This window comes from Trypanosoma conorhini, assembly GCF_003719485.1.
Source record: "Trypanosoma conorhini strain 025E chromosome Unknown Tco_14.4_contig_00080, whole genome shotgun sequence".
Lineage (NCBI taxonomy): Eukaryota > Euglenozoa > Kinetoplastea > Trypanosomatida > Trypanosomatidae > Trypanosoma > Trypanosoma conorhini.
Window position 1 is genome coordinate 29334 of NW_021704162.1, and position 16311 is coordinate 45644.

Sequence of the window (16311 nt, forward strand, 5' to 3'; positions counted from 1 at the left end):
CGTGTGCTCCCCCCGACGAAACGAAAAGAGAAAAAAACAAACAACGGGGGAGGCGCGGCAGCGTCGCTGTTGGGCACACAACGTGAGGTGGAAATGTATAATGTATATATATAATGTGTGTGCACATGTGTGTGTGTGTATATATATATATAATGATACGTATGTATTTATATACGTATTATACATGTGCATGTATACATTGTATTATGCATTATATGCAACGCCAACGAAGCAAAGTCACGCGGCGCACACAAACCCGCACACACGTCTCGCCCGGCTTCTGCGAGCTCGCCACTTTTCGGCGCTGTTTCTTCCCGCTGTAGTGCATGTGACGCCCCCCTCTCCCAATGGCTCTTCTTCTGTCTGCTCTTCTTGCGCCGTCAACAACTAACGGCCATCCACAGCAACGCAATACACACACAGAGTGAGAACAGTAGCAGTAAGAAGAAGAGGCATTCATTGCCTCTTACCCCCTTCCCTCGTTCCTTTTTCTCGCAAGGGTTGGGCGTATATAAGCTTGTTTTCTTTTCTTTTTGTTTTTGCCCTCCTACTGCGGAAGAAATGACACCCACTGCGATCGAACAGGCGTGCCCGTTGGGCGATGCGCCGCTCAGTACGGTCTTGCGGCGCTCCTTAGAGTCACCGCCAGGCTCGCCGCTGCTTTTTTCTGGGGCGGGAGTTGTGCAGACGTCACCCACGCTGTCATGGGTGTCGGCGGAGTCGCTTGACAGCATTATGTCTCTGGCAAACCGGACGGGTGAGCAGCTGGAGCTGGACAGTCTGGTCTACCGCCTCTGCCACTCCTTGTACTGCGTGGCGGAGACGAAGTCTGCGAAGATGCACCGGCGCCCCGTGGAGGCGTGCTACGCCTCGGTTGGCGATGATACGAGGCGGTTCCACAACATGCGTGGCCACGAGGACTGGTGTCCGCTGCGTCACCTTTTTGACCCCTCGAGCTACTACCGGGCGATGGGGAGGTCGTCCAACCCGCATGTGGGGTGTAAGTGTCTTGAGGAGACGCACGACCCCTCAAGCGGCCCAGCGGGGGCGTCAAAGTGGCTGGTGGACGAGCTGGATGTGACGCGGCTCTCTGGCGGGAACAGTAACCACGTGTACCGCCTTGGGCACGCCTCGTACCCAGGCAAGGCCGTCCTGCTGCGCGTGTACGGTGACAGGGGCGGTGAGGTGATTGACCGGGCGCGGGACATCAAGGCAATGCAGCTGATGAGCAAAGCCAAGATGAGTCCTGCTGTGCTGCACAGTTTTCACTGGGGGCGTGTGGAGGAGTTTATGGACTCCGTGTGCACATGCACGACGGAGATGCTGCTGGCGTCGCCACCGCTGCTAGCCGACATATATGAAGGGCTCTGCTACATGCACCAGTTGGACGCTGCCCCTTTTCTGCCGGAGAACATCAATGGCGTCAAGCCTTTCGGGAGATTTGTGTCTCGGAAGACAAGCGTAGATGAGTTGGCCTCCTTGCTGGAGGGAAGTGCAGGCTACTACAGCACCCTGGGGCGTGAGAAAGCCCTGGAGAGCGTGTGCCCGACGTCGTTTGAGCGTGCTAGTTTTCGTCTGCTTCGACTGATGTCGTCGCACGTCTTGGAAACGCACCGGCGGGAGCTGGTGGACTGGCTTGCGGGGGAGATCATGTTTGTGCGCGGCGAGATGCTGCGACGCGACATCCCTGTCGTGTTCTCGCACAACGACCTGAATCCTGGCAACATCCTCCTGGCGAGGCGGAAGGTGCCGGCGGCGTTTCGCGACGGTGGCCCTCGGGGGAGCAGCGGCGATGGGGAGCGGCCGGCGGAGGGCGGGGGACGAAATCTTGTGGAGCGTCGCGGGCACCTGTTCATTGACTTTGAGTACACGGACGCGAACTACCGCTGCTTTGACCTTGGCAACACGCTCTGCGAGCTGGACTACGACTACACGCGGGGCACGGAGGCGGGTGGGCGCGGGTTCATCAAGTTTCTCTGCGTTTTCCCACCCGCCGCGAAGGCGGAGGCATGGCGCGGCCTTGGCGAGGAGTACCCGCGACTGCCGGAGCTGATCCTTGACGCGTGGCGAAGGGGGTGCGACGACGACGACGACGACGGGGCGGAAACGAGGGACGTTGGCGCCGCCGCCTTGCAGGCGGTGCGTAGGTACTTCGCAACGCAGAGCGGGGCACCGGCGAGCGAAGTGCCGGTAGCCGAGGCGCAGCTGGCTGAGCTGCTGCTCGGCATGCTGGCCTCCCACCTCCATTGGACGCTGTGGGCGTTGGTGATGGGGTGCGCGCCGGACGAGTGCGCCGACTGCGCGGCGGACGCGGAGGCGTTTGCGCTTGGAGGAAGTGGGCTGGACTACGTGCGCTATGGGGAGTGCCGGCTGAAGGAGTACATCGCGCTTCGCCACTGGCTTATTAGCCACGCACTCATTTGAGCAGCCCGAGTAATGTAAGTTGTTGTTTAGAGGAGGTGATCGCATTGCTGCTGATTAAGTGTGGATATGCGGAGACAATGGGATTTATTTGCATTTTTGTTTTGTTTTTGTTACTTTTTCTGTGTGTCGTGGCTCTGCTTCTTTTCTACTTTTCCTCCACAGGCGGAGAAATTACTGTCCTGTGAACGTTTTTTTTTTTTTGTTGATTATGACTACTACTACCACTACTGCTATTATTATTACTACTGCTACTACTACTAATAATAACTTCCCATGTGGTCGTAGCTGCCGTAGGTGTTGCGTGGATCCGTCCGGGAGTCTACGCATCCACATAAGCATATTTAAGCATATGTATATATATATATATATACAAGCATATATGCCCTTGATAGTATCGGCTTTTATGCATTCTTCTTTTACCCTGTGTATACACGCATGTCTGTGTAGGTATACACGTAGGTAGGTGTATCATCTCTCTCTGTGCGCCCGTTGGCTCCTGCTGCAGTGTTGCTGTTGCTTGTTTGTTTGTTTGTTTGTTTGTGTGGGTGGGTGGGCGCTGCTGCATTGTGGCTGTGAGGAGATTTTTTTGTTTTTTGTTGCCATTCTTTCTTTGCTTTTCTACCGGGGGTTGGGGGTGGGGGTGGGTGGGTGGGTGGGATTAGGAAGCGGTGTGTGTGTGTGTGTAGGGGGGAGCGGGGGGTCTCATGGAGGGCGGCAGGAACCCGTACACGGGGCGGGCGTTGAGCTCCCGCTACCACGCGCTGCTGCGGGGCCGGGAGAAGCTGCCGGTGTTCGCGGCGAAGGAGAAGATTCAGCGGCTGGTGGCGCGCTACCAGACGCTCCTGTTGGTGGGCGAAACCGGGAGCGGCAAGACGACGCAGGTGCCGCAGTTTCTCCTGGAGATGAACCCCGAGCACGCAATCGCGTGCACGCAGCCGCGTCGTGTGGCGGCCACCAGCGTCAGCGAGCGCGTGGCGGAGGAGCTCGACGTCGTGCTTGGGGAGGAGGTCGGCTACTCCATCCGCTTCGACGACGTGAGCAGCGAGCGGACGCGGCTGAAGTACCTGACGGACGGCATGCTGCTGCGGGAGGCCATGAGCGACCCGCTGCTGCACCGCTACAGCGTCATCGTCCTCGACGAGGCCCACGAGCGCACGGTCCACACGGACGTGTTGATCGGCGTCGTGAAGGAGCTGCTGCCGCGCCGGCCCGACCTGCGCGTGGTGGTGATGTCCGCCACGCTGGAGGAGCGCCGCTTTCAGGTGTACTTCCCGGAGGCCCCGCTGGTGCACATCGCCGGCCGGATGTTTGGCGTCGAGGTGTACTTCTCGCGGGCGCCGGAGTCGAACTACGTGGAGGCGGCGATACGCACGGCGACGCAGATCCACCTCTACGAGGGCGAGGGCGACATCCTCGTCTTCCTCACCGGCGAGGACGAGATTGAGCAGGCGGTGGAGCGGCTGCAGAAGGGGATTCGCATGGCGGAGCACAGCAGCGCGGACTGCCACAAAGGCCCCGTCTCGGTGCTCCCGCTCTACTCCGCCCTCCCGCCGCAGCAGCAGCGGAGGGTCTTCCAGAAGCCTCCCGCCGGCACCCGGAAGATCGTCGTGGCGACGAACGTGGCGGAGACCTCGCTCACCATCGACGGGGTCGTGTTCGTCGTCGACAGCGGCTTCTCCAAGCAGAAGGTGTACAACCCAAAGCTGCGCGTCGAGTCGCTTCTGGTGACGCCCATCAGTCAGGCGAGCGCCCGGCAGCGCTGCGGTCGGGCCGGCCGCACCAAACCCGGCAAGTGTTTCCGCCTCTACACCTGCAAGGCGTTTGAGACGCTCCTGCAGCCGCAGACGTACCCGGAAATCCTGCGCTGCAACTTGGGCTCTGTGGTGCTGCACATGAAGATGATGGGCGTGGAGGATTTGGTGAACTTTGACTTTGTGGAGCCGCCAGCCCCCGAGACGTTGATGCGGGCCCTGGAGCTGCTCAACTACTTAGGCGCCATTGACGACGACGGCGACATGACCGACTTTGGCCGCCGCATGGCGGAGTTTCCGCTGGAGCCGGAGATGGCCGCGATGCTGCTGCACAGCCCCGAGTACGGCTGCTCAGACGACGTGGCCCGCATCTGCGCGATGCTGTCGGTGCAGAGCCCGTTTGTTACCCCCGCCAACGACCAACGCGGGCGCGCGGTCCGGTGCCGCGAGCAGTTTTACCACCCAACCGGCGACCACGTCGCCCTGCTGAACGTCTTCAATGCGTTTCACGACGCCAATAGGCAGAGCGTGGCGTGGGCGTCCGAGAACTACCTCAACCCGCGCGTGATGAAGCAGGCCGTCAGCATCTACCGCCAGCTGCTTCGCATCATGCACCGCGTGGGCTGCGGCGTCTGCAGCACCTACTCCGCCGCCCAGCTGCGCGCCCACGGGGACGCGGAGGGGGCCAAGGACGAGTTTGCGAATGAGATTCGCCGTGCCATTCTGCGCGGGTACTTCACCAAGGTCGCCCTCTCCCTGCCCACGAAGAACCAGTTCATGACGCTGAAGGACGACGTCAAGTGCCTGCTCTTCCCCACCACGTTCCTCAACCGCCGCCCAAAGCTCGTCGTCTTCAACGAGCTTGTGCTCACCAGCAACACGTACATCCGCACCGTCACGGCGGTGGCCGACGAGTGGCTGCTGGAGGCGAGCCCGACGTACTTTGCGCGGGAGGAGTTCGCGGGGGTGAGCAGGCAGGTGTTTGACGAGCTGCACCGGCGCCATCACCGCCGCCGTCACGCGGCCACGGTTGGGAGCCCCGACGCGGGCGGCAGGAAGCGTCGCCGCGCGGCCGACAGCGACGACAGTGACCCCGAGTCGTGTTAGGAGGAGGAGGGGGGGGGGCGCCAACCACGTCTCTCTCCCGTGTAACGCGGCAGAGTAACAAATAACTGAAAACCGACACGAAGCAAAAAAGCAAAAGAAGATGACTAATTGAAGAGAAAAACGAAAAAAAGAAGACATCCTGCAGCGCTGCTGGCGGAGGGGGAGTAAGTTCTCGGCACCTGCCGAGCCACATGCTCACGCGTCTGGGGTGGGGTGGGTGATAGCGTGTGGTACTCGGTTGCGTTTTCTCTTGTTTCTCTTCTGCTTTGCCTCTTTCGTTCTGTTCGGGGGTTCGCCCTCCGCACCGGTCGCGGGGAACGCAGTCTGCGCCAAGCATAGCCCAAATGTCACACCTGCGTGATCGCGCCCCGCTGCTGCTGCTGCTGCTGCTGCTGCTGATGGTTTCCGTTGGCCCCGCCGCTGCGGCCGAGCTGACGGAGGCGGACTTCAAACGGATGAAGATCCGGGAGCTCCGCAGGTTCCTGGGGGAGCGCGGCCTCACCTGCGTGGGGTGCCAGGAGAAGTCCGACTTCTCGCGCTACGCCTACCAAAACCGCGACAAGAAGCCCCTCAGCGAGCAGGGGAAGCGGGACGTGCCCGACGCGCCGTTCTGGGCGGTGTGGCGGGACCTCGCTAAGGAGGTCTGCGAGGGGGCCGTTCGAAAGCGCGGGCTTGACGTCTCCGCGGCGCCACAGTCCGACGTCTGCGCCGCACTCGCCTACGTCACGGAGAGCTTCTTCATGCAGCACGGGAAACGCACTGCAAGCAAGCTGCGCAAGAAGCCTGAGGCCCTCCTCAAGACGTCCTTCAAGGGCGTCTACTACGACGCCGGGCGACTGCTGTTGGAGCGGCTGGCAAACTACTGTCTGGCCTCGGCAGACCACCAAAGCACGTGCAGCTCGGTGGGCAAGCTGATGACCCTCGCCGAGGAAGCGAAGGTCGTGGATCTGCAGGGGTGGATGACGAATGTCGGCATTGAGAACACCAACCCAATGTATGAGCTGCTAGACAGGCGCGACGACCTTTGAGGGGGAAGGCGCCGTTAGGCACATATCCACCTGGCCGTGTCTGCTTCAATAATTCAGTTGCAGAGTGCAGTGCCCAAGGGATTGAAATATCACTTAATTATGTGCGCCTTGGGCGCTGCACTTTCACGGCGATGTGTTTTTTTCTGCGAGTTTCACCGCGGGGCGTGCGCCACTGTTGACGAAGAGCTGCATCCTCGCCTTATCTGCGCTTACGCCGTTCGCACTTTCCCGACGTTACTGCTGTCTTTCCCTTTTGTTTTGTTTTTTTCTCTTTAAGGAAGAGGCAAATCTTGGCTTCCTCCGTTCTTGCGCTGCGGTGGGCAGAGAGCGATAACCACCGCCATGCGCCGGCGGCCCTAGACGACGGGTGGGGGAGGCAAACACCGCGCCGTGCAGTTTTTGCGTTGCCCCGCGTCAGTGGCGGGGGAAGGCGAAGGCGCGCGGCGTGAGCGGTCGTGTGGCCAATTGGGAGGGGCTTCAGCTCAGGCAGCGCCGCTGCGGCCGCGGAGAGGGAGAGGCTGCAGGGAGACAAGCTGCCGGCCCCAGCGCCGTGCGAGAAGCGGAGCGACCGTGTGACGTCCCTCCCTGCCACGTTGCCGCACTGTATATTTTGTATCCTGTTGCTGTGTGTTTTGTCCGACCCCGTTTGCTTCTGCCAGCGCAAGTTTTTTTTCTTTTTCCGTTTCCGTTTCCGTTCCTCCCTTGGCTTTTCTCTCCCTGCCTGTTGTCTGCTTCAGGGTGCCAGGTGGTGGCTGTGGTTGCCGCAGCTGCGCTGCGCTGCGTCATGGCGGCGGGGGAGTCGCACGCTTACGAAGAGCTGCTGCGGGCGTATTGGAGCCGCCGCGAGTCCGTGCGGCGGGAGGAGGGCCGCCTTTACGAGCTGCAGCGCGTCATACTCGCCGTGCACAACGTCGTGTGGCGGTGATCACCAGAGAAGACGGACTGCACACAGAGGGGGAGGAGGTCCGGCGGCACACCTCTACGTAAATGCGTATTCGCCGGCGCAGTTACATGCAAGTGCCCTGCACATAAAACTGGGGGTCGTGTTTTGCCGGGTGGGCGGGGGGAGGGGAGGGGGTTTCATCACAGTGTGTGCGCCATCGCCGATGGCAGCGTGGCGTGAACTCCTCCCACGCAGTCTTTTTTTGTTTTGTCTTTGTCTTTCTGCGCCGCGCCCATCTCTCCCCGCGCTCCCCGCTTCCCTTCGTTTTTATTCATCTTCGTTTTTTCCCCCTCCAACCTGCGCACGCGCACGGGCTTGGCGCCGGTGTGTGCGGCAGGCAGTCATCCCTCGACAAGCACCCAAGCCACTGCGCCCGCATGCCGCCCAAGCGAGTGGCGCTGGTGACGGGCGGGAACCGCGGAATCGGGTACGCGGCGGTGCGGCGCCTGGCGCAGCTCGGCTACTGCGTGCTGCTCGCCGCCCGTGACGCGCAGCGCGGCGAGGCGGCGACGGCGACGCTGCAGGCCGAGGGCCTCGACGTGCACCTGCTGCACGTCGTCATCACCGACGAGGCCTCCGTCGCCGCGGCGGCCCGCGAGGTGGAGGCGACGTACAAACGGCTGGACGCCCTCATCAACAACGCCGCGGTCATGGACTACGACAACCACGTCACCCCGCTGAATCTGCAGCGGATGCGGGAGGAGTTCGAGGTGAACTTCTTCGCCGCCGTGGCGGTGACCAACGCCTTCCTGCCGCTGATGCTGCGCACCTCCGACGCCCCCCGCGTCGTGAACGTCAGCTCCGTCCTCGCCTCCCACGGGACGGTGGAGCACCCGCACAGCAAGTACTGCAGCCCGCTCTTCACGAGCTACAAGTGCACCAAGGCCGCCCTCAACACGTACACGCACAACCTCGCCTACTGGCTGCAGACGCAGGAGGAGGGCAGCGCCAAGGCGGCGAAGGTGAATGCGGCGTACCCGGGATACGTGCGCACGGATATGTCGCGAAACTCCCAAGAGGCGTCGATGGGGCCGGAGGAGGGAGCCGAGACCCTCGTTTACCTCGCAACCCTGCCGGAGGATGGGCCCACTGGCGGTTTCTTTCACAAGCAGGAACGCCTGCCGTGGTGAGGGGGGATAAACGTATAGCATTCTGATTTTTGTTTTTGTTTTTGTAGCGGAGCTTTTATGATTATCGTCTTCTTTTTCTCCCCCTGTTTCCTCGCGGCCCTTCGCAGTTTTCCTGCGTCGTAGCGGAACACTTGACAGCTGCTGGCCTTCTTCTGCCGTCCCTCCCACGGCGTGGCTTTCGTCGCGGCAGAAGCTACATAAACATATGTATACACATGCATGTGTATATGCACCGGCGTGAAGCATTGATTTATAACGCGGCAAAGAACGAAAAAAAAAGAGGGAGGGAGGGGGGGAAAGATATGTTTTCTTCGCAAGATTATTTTAGACATTAGCAGCAGCAATCGAGTGGACGACACTGCACTGCCTCCGTGGGGCAGTTTGTTTCACGTAGTGGCGACGGTAGGTGGATGTGTGCGTGCGTGTGCGTAGCGGTCTGCCCCTCTGCTGCTGAACCGCCCACATCTTTTTTTTTTTTCGTCCTTTGCTTTCCGCGCATTTCTGCCTTCTTCCCCCGTAGTCCCCGCACTTCGCCGCGTCTGTGCTAGCGAGGAAGAGAGGGAGGGTGTGCGTGTGTGTGTGTGTGTGTGCCTGCTGCGTTTTGGCTCGCCGGAGCGCGGCGGTGCGGCATGACGCGTGAAAAGACGGTCGTCGTGCACTCGAGCGTGCGCCCGGACGACGAGGAGGAGGAGGAGGAGCTTCGCAACGCCGCCGCCGTCGCCGCGGCACCCGCAACGGCGCAAGGGCCGCCCCCGCCCCCGCCGTCGTGCGGCGACGACGACGAGGACGACGTCTCCATCGCGTACGTGGCGCAGAAGGGCGCGCCCGTGAGCCTCGCCGCCGCGCGGTCGGCGCCGCTGAAGCGGCCACGCAGCAGCCCAGCGGAGCCGGCCGACGCCGTCGCCGACGCCGCGGCCGCGGAAGGGGAGCTGCCGGACGACACGGACCACCCCAACGACCGCGCGGCGTACGCGCGTTGGCAGGCGCGGGATGCCGCCCGGCCAAAGAAGCTGCTGTTGGGGTGAGTCTCTCGCAGGCTCCATCGCCACGCCTCCGCCTGCGCACACGCACACGCTCGATCGCCTGTCTGCAGACAACTGCGTTGTTCTGTCTGCTGCTGCTGTTGGTGTTGTTGTCTTTTTGTTTGGCCGCAACTATGGGCCACATGCAAACTGGAGTTATTTGCATTTTAACTTTACTTTTGCCTCTTCCCGCCTCCCCCTCTGCATTGCACGCTTCGCTTGTTTTATTCCCATTCTGCTTTTGGCTGGCCGCGCACCAACGGCGCCGCCGTCTCCCGCTGCTGCGCAGCTGCAGGGACTTATCGCTTCCGTCGCTCATGTCGTGGCCGGCGTGGGTGTTGAATGAAAAAAATCGAGGGCTCCAGCAGCGCATCGACCGCGTCACTGATGACCTGCAGAGCAAAGCCGCGGAGGTTGAGGCGGAGCGGGAGGCGGTTGCTCTGCTGCGGCGGAATTTGACGCAGGTGCAGCAGCACCTCCGCTCGAGCACGAGGGCCGGCACGGAGGTGCAGCAGCGGCTGCAGAGGGACGACGACGCGCTGCAGGTGCTGCGGCGAGAGGGCTCCCACGGCCGTGCAGAGCTCCACGCGTTACAGAGCCGCCAAAGGGAGGCGCGTGAGTTGCTGCAGAGCCTCTCCTGCGCGGTGCGATCCAAGGCGGAGGCCCTTGCGAAGGCGCAGGACGTGTCAGCGGCGCTGGAGCAGGCGGCGCTGGAGCTCTCCGCCGTCGCCGTCGACTCGCACGGGAGCGCGCACGAGGCGCAGCGGGACGTGGAGCGGCAGCGCCATCGCCTGGAGCAGGTGCGGGCGGCGCTGGCGGGCGCCCACAACTCTCTTCGCGTGTCACAGAGCGCGCTGCAGCGTGAGACGGCGGAGTTTGCGCGGGCGCAGCGGAGGCTGGAGGCCCTGCGACCGGCGCTTCTTCTGGCGAAGCGCGACAGAAGAGAGTCGTGGCTGGCGGTGTCGCATGTGCAAGAGGCGATTGCGGCGTGTGAGACGCAAACGGCGGCAAACGCAGAGGCGTACGCCAGCGGGGCACGAGCCGTGGAGGCGCAGCGTGCGCTTCTCCAGCAGCTGCAGAAGCGGCATCAGGAGCAGCTGGCGCGGCGGCAGGCACTCTCCGGCAGCCTTGAGATCTATCGCAGAAAACAGCACGCCCTCCTCGCGCGCCTTCACGCCTCCACGAGCGCGACACAAGATCAAGAGAACGCGGTAGCGGCGATGCAGCGACAAGTTGCGGCTCAGCGCGACGTGAAGCGGCATGCGTCGCTTTCGTGCCGCAACGCTCTTGCGCTTCGGGACGCGCGCCACGGGCGACTGCAGGAGCTGCTGCTGCGCGTGCGGGAGCTGGAGGGCCTCGCGGCGGCGGCGGCGCGCGAGGGCGGCGGGGCGCAGTCGCCGCGCTCCCTGGAGGACACCCGCGCCTCCCTGCAGCGCGGCCTCCGGCAACTCGAGAACCAACTCGAGCGAATCCAGGCGGCGACGGTGGCGTGTCTCTCCGACCTCCAGCAGGAGGGCCGCGTCGCCGAGGAGGTAAGCCACAGCGTCATCAAGGCGCAGGCGGCACTGGCCGCCGCGGACGCTGACTGGGCGGCACAGCGGCAGTCCCGTGAGGCGTGTCAGGCCCACCTTGACGAGCTGGAGGCGCGCCTGTCGTCAACGCAGCTGAGTCTGGGGCAAACACGCGAGCTGCTGCGGGAGCGGCGACAGCACGAACAAACCGTCTTGGGTGGCGTTGTGCAGGAGTTGCGGGGGGAGCTTCGTCGCGTGACACAGCGCGGGCTTGCGCTGCGGCGCGACATCACGCCGCTGCAGTGCGCCCTAAACGCCCATGCCAGGCTCGCCGACGACACAAAGGCGAAGCTTGCCTCGCTCGCAGAGGCGGTGCAGCAGCGACGGGTGGAGCTCCACGGGGCGGGGTTGGATGCCGCGCAGCTGGCGAAGCAGAAGGAAACGGCCCTGCTGCACCACTCGCGGGCGACGCTGGAGCTGCGATCCGTGCGACGTGTCGCGGAATCGCACGTGGAACTGATGCGCGGGTCTGCGGGTCTCGAGGACGTCCTCCGCGGACAGGCGCTGGTGCTGGAGGAGGGCGTGCTTGCGGACATCAATAACATCATGGTGGAGCTGCACCTCGAGCAAAAGGCGCAGGCGGAGAAGCAGGCCGAACTTCGGCGGCGCCAGGAACAAGTGCGTCAGCTGAAGTGCCGGTACGAGAACCTCACGGAGGCGCTGAACCGAAGGCTCCTCGCGGCGCGTGGGGAGAACGAGGAGGAGCCGCGCGAGGCCACCGCCAACTCTTCACCGGAGACAATTCATGCTCGCTGCATTCTTCAAGCCTCCTCGGAGCGGGAGCGGTTGCGGGAGCGGGGAAACCGCCTCGACGGCCGCATCGTCTTCCTTGAGCACGAGACAAAAACACTGCGAAAGATGCTTCACGCCATGCGGGCGGACGGGGGGCGGCGGCGTGGCTCCTCGGGCCCCGCCTCGGCCTCGGGCTCTTCGCCGGGGCTGCTGCAGCTGCGCGAGGGGGTGGCGGAGAGCCGTCGCAACGTGGAACGCGAGCTGCATTGCGTGACCGAGGCGCTGCGAAACCTGCAGGGGCGCAAGCGGGACCTCAGCCAGCGCCGCAAGGAGGTTGCCGGGCGACTGAGTGAGCTGCGGGCGCTCAAGGCTAGCCGCGAGTCCGTGGTGCGGCGGCTAAAGGCGCAAGTAAGGCGGTCGCAGCAGAGTTTGAGGTCGCGATAGCTGCCGCAGCCTCGTGCCCGCTGGCGTGCTTCCCCCCTCTGCCCATCCCCGTGCGTGGGCTTGAAGGGGAAAAGTACGACGGGGGGGGACATTTCTAGTGGGTGCGTGCGTGGAAGAAGAAACGAGAAGTGATAGAGTCTCGCTGTAAAAACAGTATATATATTTATAATATTCTTTCTTTGGGTCGGAGGGCGATGCTTGCCGCAGGCCTCACCAACACGAGCTGCAGCGGCAGCAGCACCCGCCGTGTTTTGCGTTTGTGTTAGTGTGTTTTTTTTTTCCTTTTTGCTCACGCATAGTGGACAAAAAGGAATAACACCAGCGAAAAAAAGGGGGACTAGAGCAACGACGCTGTGCTCGCATGCTTGCGACGAGTATCAGCGCCGTGTTGGCCGGGGCCGCCCTCATTGGGGTGGCGGTGGCAATATACGCTGCCGTTCGGCAGTTGCGCGCGGTGCGGCGCAGGGAGGGCGCAGCGTCCGACGCCCGGCCCACGTTTTTCGCGCGGCCAAGCCTGCTGCTGCCGAACGCTCTCCCGCACTACACGCCGGAGTACCCCGACGTGGTCGACGCCTACGTCGTCCTGCCGAGGAGCCAGCTGAGGCTGCTGACGGGGACGAAGGAAAAGATGGGCGGGACGAACAAGGCCGGGGCTGCCCAGCCCGGCGGCCGTCACAGCCAGCACCCGCAGCAGCAGCAGCAGCAGCAGCAGGGCGTTGCGGAGGGGGCGCGGGGGCAGGAGGAGGAGGCGGCGGCTATGCGCTCCTCCTCCACCCACTACCGCGTGCGCCCCGGTGAGACCTTCGCGAAGGACGCCGCGGAGGACCCGGCGCTGGCGGCGTCGCTCCACCTCAGAAAGGCGGCCTCCATTCATAGGGGGAAAAATAGACTCAAGGAGAGCCTCACGCTTCTGCGCAAACTGTCGTCGCATCTCGTCTTTGGCAGGGCTGCCTATTTGCCTCGGGAAAAGGAACCGCAGGAGGCCGAAGATGTGGACCTTCCAGGCGTCATGACGGTCGCCTCCGAGTCACGCACCTCAGCCGCAGGGAGTTCCATGCATGTGGTGAGCCTCTGATCGCCGAGAGGCGACGCCAACGCACCAACGCCCTCCCCAGAGGAGGATGTTTAGGTGCCGGTACTCGTGGGCCTCTTGGGGCATGCAAAACCGAGGAAGTCGTGCCCCGTTGTCTGCCACCAAAAGACTTCCTCGAGTATATATATATATATATATATATATTTCCCGCCCCAAACCTCATGAGTTTCGTCACCACTACGTTGAGGGAGTTGATATACATTTAATCCTTTTCCCTTTTTCTTTTCCTCGCTGCGCTGTGAAGAGATTTATATTCAACGCTTTGCCCTCCCTTCCCATCAGAGCTTTTTTTATCTGCTTGTTTTTTCCACGCTCCTATACGGTACGATCACCATTCCTGTTTTCTTCCTATACGTTGGCAGATGCGCACATGCGTGTCTGCAAGCATTTATTTGTGCTGCGTGTCCCGAGTCTGTGCAGTGACAGGCGTCTGCCTTGTTTTCCCGCGGGGCTCGCGTAACTTCCATCGAATTGCTCTCATGTAAGAGGCACGCGCCTCACGGCTGGAGTTCTTTTGCTTCTCCCTCTTAGTTCCTTGTTCGTTTGTTGTTCTCATTCCTTTGGGTGACGTACTTCTTGGGACTCCACCCGCTCTCGTTCATGTGCGACACGGTGCGCACGGCGAGGGCGTCCACAGAGCCCTACGCCTGGTAACGTTATCTTCTTTTATTACTATTATTATTACTTTTTTTTATTGAGCCCCTGCGAGGAGAGCTGCAGGACACCGTTTTGCTTGCGTACGTTGTCCTTCATGACCGTCTGCTTTTCTGCCTCGCTCTGCAGCAATCGCGCGGAGTTTCTAGGGGGTGGGGGTGGGGGAAGAAAAAGAAGCCAAGCTTGACGCACGCAGTGCGTGTTGCGTGCGGCCCGAGGCCCGCGCTGTCGGAGGCCGAACGGCGCCTCTGCCGCAGGGCCCCCGTGCGCCGCGTGAAAGGCAGCGGCGCTTTTCTGCGGCTTCTGCCCCGCACAGGAACAACGCCGGAGTGGGAGCTGGGGAACACACGTTGCAACGGTTGTCGCTTTCCCGGTCTTCCTCTCTGCGGCGCTCTTTGGCGTGGCTTGCAGTGGGGCGTGTGGGGTAAGTGCACTTGCCGCGGCACGAATGGCGCCCCGCTTTTCACCTTGTGGGGGCTGAAGCGACAGGAATGGGCAGGCGGGGGACGCCTGGGGCCGTGCCTGCCCCTGGGGGACGTCTCTCGGTGTCTCGCCGCAGTCCGTGCCTGGACGCGGGTGCCATTTGGCGTGGAGCCTTCGTCCGTCCCAGTGGCGCTCCCGCCCGGGACTTGCGTGTGCGTGTGTTTCCGCGATGGGAGAGTGGGAGAGAGCGAGAGAGAGAGCTATGGGCCTGTGGCGACCACGACACCTTCCTCCTCCGTGGGGCAAATAAATACGGCCCTGAAATGCCTCCCCCTCCCTCACTGCACTGCCCGTGCCTTGTGGCATCGGACGCAGCAGCCGTGGAAAAAGGCTAAACGTGCCGCCTATTCGAATGTTGCTTCACGTACGGACATGCCGCAGCAAGGAAGGACGCAGTGAAGAGGATCGTGAGGGAGGCTTTCCCGGTGGTGCTTGCGCGAAACTTGCACAGCGACTTGCGGGGGCGTAGGGAAAGCGGCAATATCAAAAAAAGAAAGAAAGAAGAACATTAATACATCTTCTGTGGCGGGTAAACCGCCGAGGCCGGAGAGGTTTTACGAGACTTTCTACAGTGCGAAGTATATACCTGTCGGCAATGGCGGCGCAGGAGGGCAATCCACCACAGTCGTGGGAGTACAAGATGCATGGCACTCCCCCGAAAAAGGGCGGCAATGCAGAGGGGGCTTCCCCCGCCCCGTCCAAGGCTAATGGTACTCACATCCGAGAAACAATGGCCTTACTCGCTGAGGACTTTGGGGAGCTGTGAAGGGATTCACTCCCGACTTCTTTGTTACATATGAGGTGGGGCGGGTGTGGCGGATTTGCCAGGTGCTTTCTTGTTCTAAAAAAATGTTCCCCACTCCAAATTGCCGTGCTCATCTTTCAAGAAGAAGACGCGGCACAGGGGAGAGATGGTCACTGAAGTTTGGACTACTAAATAATTCGCATAGATCTCCTTTGGCAAATCCGCCGCACCCGCCCCACCTCATAGGTAGCAAAGAAGTCGGGAGTGAGTCCCTTCACAGCTCCCCAAAGTCCTCAGCGAGTAAGGTCATTGTTTCTCGGATGTGAGTACCATTAGCCTTGGACGGGGCGGGGGAAGCCCCCTCTGCATTGCCGCCCTTTTTCGGGGGAGTGCCATGCATCTTGTACTCCCACGACTGTGGTGGATTGCCCTCCTGCGCTCCGGCGATCTCTGCCGGAGCCTGTGTGTTGGTTCCTTTTAGTCGCCGCAGTGTGTGTAGATCTTCCTGCGGGTCTAATTTTGAGCCCCCGTGCGGTGCAGCATCCCACCCACCCCGCCAGCGTGCGGGCACCGCCGGTCTCAACGGGCAGCTGCAACTGCGGCATTCCGCACACCCCACGCGGCCGCACAGCGGCGCCTCGAACAAAAATGGAGGCTGCGCAGAAACCAGCAGAGATGCTTGTAGCGCGGATTTTGGATGCCGTCTATAGGGCTGTCCACAACGCAAGCTGGTCCCTTGTCAACGAAGCTTGTGATGGGATACAGTCGGCAACGGCAGTGCAGAAAGGCACGCCACCGCAGCCATGGAGGTACCGGGTGGTTCACCGAACTCTCGAATTGAGTGGCAATGCAGAGGAGATTTCTCCATTCCGCCCCAGGCTGTTGGTGCTCGGCTCGGAAAAGCAGTGGCCGTACTCGCTGAGGAAAAAAGAAAGAAAAACAGGATGATGTTAGTGACTGCCACGTTACATTCGAGGTGGGGCGTGCGGGGCAGTTCGTCCAAGGCAATGGAACCATATTATTTTGCCACTCCTGGTGGCCGTGGCCGTGTTTTGCCTGCGCCGCGTCTCCTGCTCGGGACGCCCGGGATCGGGAAGTCGGCGGCCGACGGCTTTTACCTCCTCCACAGTCCGCTGCACCACAATGACGCCGACAAGAAACTCCACGTGGTTGTCTGCGGCGCT

At 61.8% G+C, this 16311-nt stretch overlaps 9 protein-coding genes across 9 annotated transcripts, besides 9 other annotated features; 8 read left to right on the forward strand and 1 right to left on the reverse strand.

Annotated features, from left to right (window-relative positions):
• The first annotated feature begins 93 nt into the window (after positions 1 to 93).
• Positions 94 to 217: a microsatellite.
• Positions 218 to 561: 344 nt separating this feature from the next.
• Positions 562 to 2424, forward strand: Tco025E_02140 (putative choline ethanolamine kinase; the record flags this gene model as incomplete). The annotated part of the gene is made up of 1 exon (XM_029369075.1): positions 562 to 2424. The coding sequence occupies one exon, from the start codon at positions 562 to 564 to the stop codon at positions 2422 to 2424; it is 1863 nt and encodes a 620-aa protein (XP_029230909.1).
• Positions 2425 to 2517: 93 nt separating this feature from the next.
• Positions 2518 to 2547: a microsatellite.
• An 80-nt stretch (positions 2548 to 2627) lies between these two features.
• Positions 2628 to 2690: a microsatellite.
• A 65-nt stretch (positions 2691 to 2755) lies between these two features.
• Positions 2756 to 2805: a microsatellite.
• Positions 2806 to 2937: 132 nt separating this feature from the next.
• Positions 2938 to 2968: a microsatellite.
• An 81-nt stretch (positions 2969 to 3049) lies between these two features.
• Positions 3050 to 3125: a sequence feature (G-rich).
• Positions 3126 to 3128: 3 nt separating this feature from the next.
• On the forward strand, positions 3129 to 5282 carry Tco025E_02141 (putative pre-mRNA-splicing factor ATP-dependent RNA helicase DEAH3; the record flags this gene model as incomplete). The annotated part of the gene is made up of 1 exon (XM_029369076.1): positions 3129 to 5282. One exon carries the CDS (start codon positions 3129 to 3131, stop codon positions 5280 to 5282), a length of 2154 nt encoding a protein of 717 aa, XP_029230910.1.
• Positions 5283 to 5626: 344 nt separating this feature from the next.
• Tco025E_02142 (uncharacterized protein) lies at positions 5627 to 6310 on the forward strand (the record flags this gene model as incomplete). Its single annotated transcript, XM_029369077.1, has 1 exon — positions 5627 to 6310. One exon carries the CDS (start codon positions 5627 to 5629, stop codon positions 6308 to 6310), a length of 684 nt encoding a protein of 227 aa, XP_029230911.1.
• A 1320-nt stretch (positions 6311 to 7630) lies between these two features.
• Tco025E_02143 (short chain dehydrogenase) lies at positions 7631 to 8383 on the forward strand (the record flags this gene model as incomplete). Its single annotated transcript, XM_029369078.1, has 1 exon — positions 7631 to 8383. One exon carries the CDS (start codon positions 7631 to 7633, stop codon positions 8381 to 8383), a length of 753 nt encoding a protein of 250 aa, XP_029230912.1.
• A 565-nt stretch (positions 8384 to 8948) lies between these two features.
• Positions 8949 to 8983: a microsatellite.
• A 29-nt stretch (positions 8984 to 9012) lies between these two features.
• On the forward strand, positions 9013 to 9408 carry Tco025E_02144 (uncharacterized protein; the record flags this gene model as incomplete). The annotated part of the gene is made up of 1 exon (XM_029369079.1): positions 9013 to 9408. The coding sequence occupies one exon, from the start codon at positions 9013 to 9015 to the stop codon at positions 9406 to 9408; it is 396 nt and encodes a 131-aa protein (XP_029230913.1).
• Positions 9409 to 9484: 76 nt separating this feature from the next.
• Positions 9485 to 9528: a microsatellite.
• An 11-nt stretch (positions 9529 to 9539) lies between these two features.
• On the forward strand, positions 9540 to 12152 carry Tco025E_02145 (uncharacterized protein; the record flags this gene model as incomplete). The annotated part of the gene is made up of 1 exon (XM_029369080.1): positions 9540 to 12152. One exon carries the CDS (start codon positions 9540 to 9542, stop codon positions 12150 to 12152), a length of 2613 nt encoding a protein of 870 aa, XP_029230914.1.
• A 361-nt stretch (positions 12153 to 12513) lies between these two features.
• Tco025E_02146 (uncharacterized protein) lies at positions 12514 to 13227 on the forward strand (the record flags this gene model as incomplete). Its single annotated transcript, XM_029369081.1, has 1 exon — positions 12514 to 13227. The coding sequence occupies one exon, from the start codon at positions 12514 to 12516 to the stop codon at positions 13225 to 13227; it is 714 nt and encodes a 237-aa protein (XP_029230915.1).
• A 137-nt stretch (positions 13228 to 13364) lies between these two features.
• Positions 13365 to 13389: a microsatellite.
• A 537-nt stretch (positions 13390 to 13926) lies between these two features.
• Positions 13927 to 14688, reverse strand: Tco025E_02147 (uncharacterized protein; the record flags this gene model as incomplete). Its single annotated transcript, XM_029369082.1, has 1 exon — positions 13927 to 14688. One exon carries the CDS (start codon positions 14686 to 14688, stop codon positions 13927 to 13929), a length of 762 nt encoding a protein of 253 aa, XP_029230916.1.
• A 1087-nt stretch (positions 14689 to 15775) lies between these two features.
• On the forward strand, positions 15776 to 16075 carry Tco025E_02148 (retrotransposon hot spot (RHS) protein; the record flags this gene model as incomplete). Its single annotated transcript, XM_029369083.1, has 1 exon — positions 15776 to 16075. The coding sequence occupies one exon, from the start codon at positions 15776 to 15778 to the stop codon at positions 16073 to 16075; it is 300 nt and encodes a 99-aa protein (XP_029230917.1).
• Positions 16076 to 16311: the final 236 nt, after the last annotated feature.